Below are 3,479 nucleotides of genomic sequence, written 5' to 3'. Positions count from 1 at the left end.
AGTCAGTTAAGTGTGAATTTACCGATCATCTCATTAAGTCACACTTGGATTAATTGCTGCTTCTTGTTTTTGGTGAATACCAGGAATTCTATTTAAATAATTTTGAGCTTCTGCATGAGGTGCATGCAATGGTTGAGGGTTTGAGTTGCTGGCACACAGGAGGCCTTCAAGTAGGATTGTATTTACTGGAATATTTGTGATTTTTAAGTCTGCTGTTAGTGGGTAGGGTCTTATGGTTTCCAGGAAGAGTCTGGCAAAATGGAACCCCGAAGGATTTTGCAGGTGATAAGAAACTTCTTGGACCTGGAGGTGCCCTTTTTAATGAAATGGTAACAATTTGACGTTGCCAATGAATCTCATTTGAGACTGCAGGGTATGTATGAAGATACCACCATCAAATGTGTTAATGGTGGCTGAGAGGCCAAGCAATATCAGGAGTGGGGGCATTTTTGTCTGTGTCGGGAGTCTTTCAATGCTTTGTAAAGGAGCAGAATGAATACTGCAGCCTGACTTGAAACTGTGTGTGCATATAGTTGAAATTAAGATGGTTGATGATGGTGTGATCTTGGGTTGGGCAGAGTATTTCTTTTCTCAATGATCTTGCCAATGAAGGGTAGAGGAAATGTGGGACCCTGGTGAATAACCACATACTTATCAGTGATATACATTTATTCATAAGCCCAGCAGTGACTAGAAGTACAACATACGAACAATAGAAAATTAAGCTGATTGTGTTGTATCTGAAAATGAGGTGAACATGTGTGAAACAGTCCTAGCATGAAAGACATATCTAGACTGCAGGAGTAGTGTTGTTTGCAATACGAGAGAGCCATCTGCAATGATGACTGAGTTGCCAAATGTTTGCAGTCAAAAACTCCTACCGAATGAGAGAAATGTAGCTATGGCACAGAGAAAACGCCACTCATTGTGTGTTCTTCAGTGACTGTGGCATGGTGATTTAATACTGCACTTGACTAGTGCTACTTCATAATATTTGATACAAGCAACATGATTAGCTTCCTTGTGAGATGACGACCATTAATTCCGTTAGATTTAGGGAATGTACCCATTCACAGGAATGTTGAATGAGTCTGTACCTTTACATGGGTTCAGATTGCATGAGAAAGGTAGGTGTAGTTAATGCCTGCCCCCATTCTGACACCATGCACAGAACCACAACTGGAGGGATGCAGTATCTCCCCAGTATCTCTTCCTCAGACATAACAAAAATGAATTTAACTCTTCTGTATATCCTCTCTACTTAAAGCAGTTATTTGCTCAGGATTATGGTTAATGCAGCAAAGCCTGATGCCAATGTTATGGAAAAGCTGTGCCTTTCACTGGCTTTTTCAAGGTGCTGAGCTATGTGTCATTGGATGTTGGCATGATGAAAACTTTCTGGGGAAAGATGTGGTGCAGATGATATCAATTGAATATTTTCCAGCATTTCTAAGAGTGTGTTAAATATTTTCAATGGTGCACTTTCTGTTGTGTTCAATGTTTAGAAAACTAACATTCTCTTCAAGTATCATGTAGAGGGATCTGCACTTCCAAACTTCTGAATTTATGTAAAATGTTCATATTACATTAATTCCATTTGAAATGTTCTTGAAAACATTGCCAGAAGAAAAACATTCAAGATTTCCAATGATCATTTTGGGTTTCTGTTTTCAGTTTGTATGAAATCTGAGAAACAGGAAGACATGGGGAAAGGAAATTCAACCTTGGATTACTTCATTCTCATTGGGTTTGATGTAAGCAAAGACTTTCAAATATTTCTCTTTGTGGTCATATGTATCATCTATGTTGTAACAATTTTCACTAACATCTTAATCATTACCATCATCAGGAGTACAATCTCGCTGCACAAACCCATGTATTTATTTATTGGTACCTTTTCTTTCTTGGAAATCTGGTACCCTACAGCCACTGTCCCCAAGTTTCTTTCAAACCTCCTCACGGAAAGCAAATCAATATCTTTGCCTGGATGCGTTGCACAATGTTATTTTCATTTTTCTTTGGGAGCTACAGAAAACTTTCTGCTAGTAGCCATGGCCTTTGATCGCTATGTGGCTATTTGCTATCCTCTGCGTTATATGCTCATCATGAGCCATAAACGATGCACTCATCTTGCTCTGGGCTCCTGGATATGTGGCTTCTTGCCTTTCTCAGTAACACTCGTTCAAATTTCCAGACTTCACTTCTGTGGTCCTAACAAAATCAACCATTACTATTGTGATTTTGCTCCACTGGTGACGCTCTCATGCTCAAAAATCTACACTGTTGAGTTTTATTTCTTTATCACAGCTACTGTTTTATTATTAAGCTGCTTGCTAGTAGTTATTGTATCCTATTTATGCATCATGTTGGCAATCATAGGAATGTCCAGTAGCAGTGGGCGGATGAAGGCCTTTTCCACATGTGCCTCTCACCTCGCTGTATTAACTATATTCTATGGTACTGCAATTTTCATGTTTGCCAAGCCAACAGGGAGAAGTTCTCTGGATACCAACAAAGTTGTTTCTGTCTTTCCGTCCATAGTGACACCACTACTAAATCCTATCATTTACACCTTAAGAAACAAGGAGATAATGCACACCTTGAGAAGACGTACAACAAGTTTGGGATTATTAAAACAATGATGTTACATGGAGAAATTACGTCATCACAATTTCTTAGTGTTCAACTATTTTGAAAACGATATGTAAGTTCACAAATTAATGTGACTTATTAAAGGGACTCTCTCAATATGTTTTATAATTTATAACATTCTGTCTATCTTTCTCCACAGCACATTTTGGTACTCAATCAATAAATAAGAAAATGTAAAGTTGACTTGGCAAACTAATGAACCCAGGGAATTGGCTATTGAAAAGTTTTTTACGTGATGGTGGCTCAAAGGAAGGTAACACTGGCATAAATGAGATAACAACAAATAAGATAACAACAAGAGCAAATAAAAGTTGCTTTGACCAGGTATCAATTTGAATAACGTGCTGGAAAATCTAACTGGGTGAAGCAACAAGTTCAAGTTCAAGTTCAAGTTCAGGTATTTGTATAGCGCACTACTCACCCATAGGGTCTCAAGGCGCTTGTGGGAGGGGGTGCATTATTTATCGAAAAGCCAGGTTTTAAGTTCCTTTCTGAAGGAGATGTGGTTCTGTGTGAGGCGGAGGTGGGTGGGGAGAGAGTTCCAGGTCTTGGCCGCCAGGTAGGAGAAGGATCTTCCTCCCATGGTGGATCTGTGGATGCGCGGAACTGCCGCAAGCGCTTGGTTGGAGGATCTTAGTTGGCGGGTGGGTGTGTAGAAGGATAGTCGAGTGTTGAGGCATTCGGGTCCTAGTTTGTAGAGGGCCTTGTGAGCGTGGGTGAGGAGGCGGAACGTTATTCTCTTGTTGACGGGAAGCCAGTGGAGGTCTTTCAGGTGGCCGGTAATGTGAGCTTGGCGAGGGATGTCCAATATGAGTCTGGCAGATGCA

At 40.2% G+C, this 3,479-nt stretch overlaps 1 protein-coding gene across 1 annotated transcript; it reads left to right on the top strand.

Moving 5' to 3' along the window:
* The first annotated feature begins 1,703 nt into the window (after positions 1-1,703).
* LOC144828195 (olfactory receptor 6F1-like) lies at positions 1,704-2,642 on the top strand. Its single transcript, XM_078686288.1, has one exon. It carries the CDS (start codon positions 1,704-1,706, stop codon positions 2,640-2,642), a length of 939 nt encoding a protein of 312 aa, XP_078542414.1.
* Positions 2,643-3,479: the final 837 nt, after the last annotated feature.

The sequence above is a fragment of the Lissotriton helveticus genome, chromosome 4_1 (genome assembly GCF_964261635.1).
Source record: "Lissotriton helveticus chromosome 4_1, aLisHel1.1, whole genome shotgun sequence".
NCBI lineage: Eukaryota > Metazoa > Chordata > Amphibia > Caudata > Salamandridae > Lissotriton > Lissotriton helveticus.
This window is presented reverse-complemented; position numbering and strand designations above follow the sequence as displayed.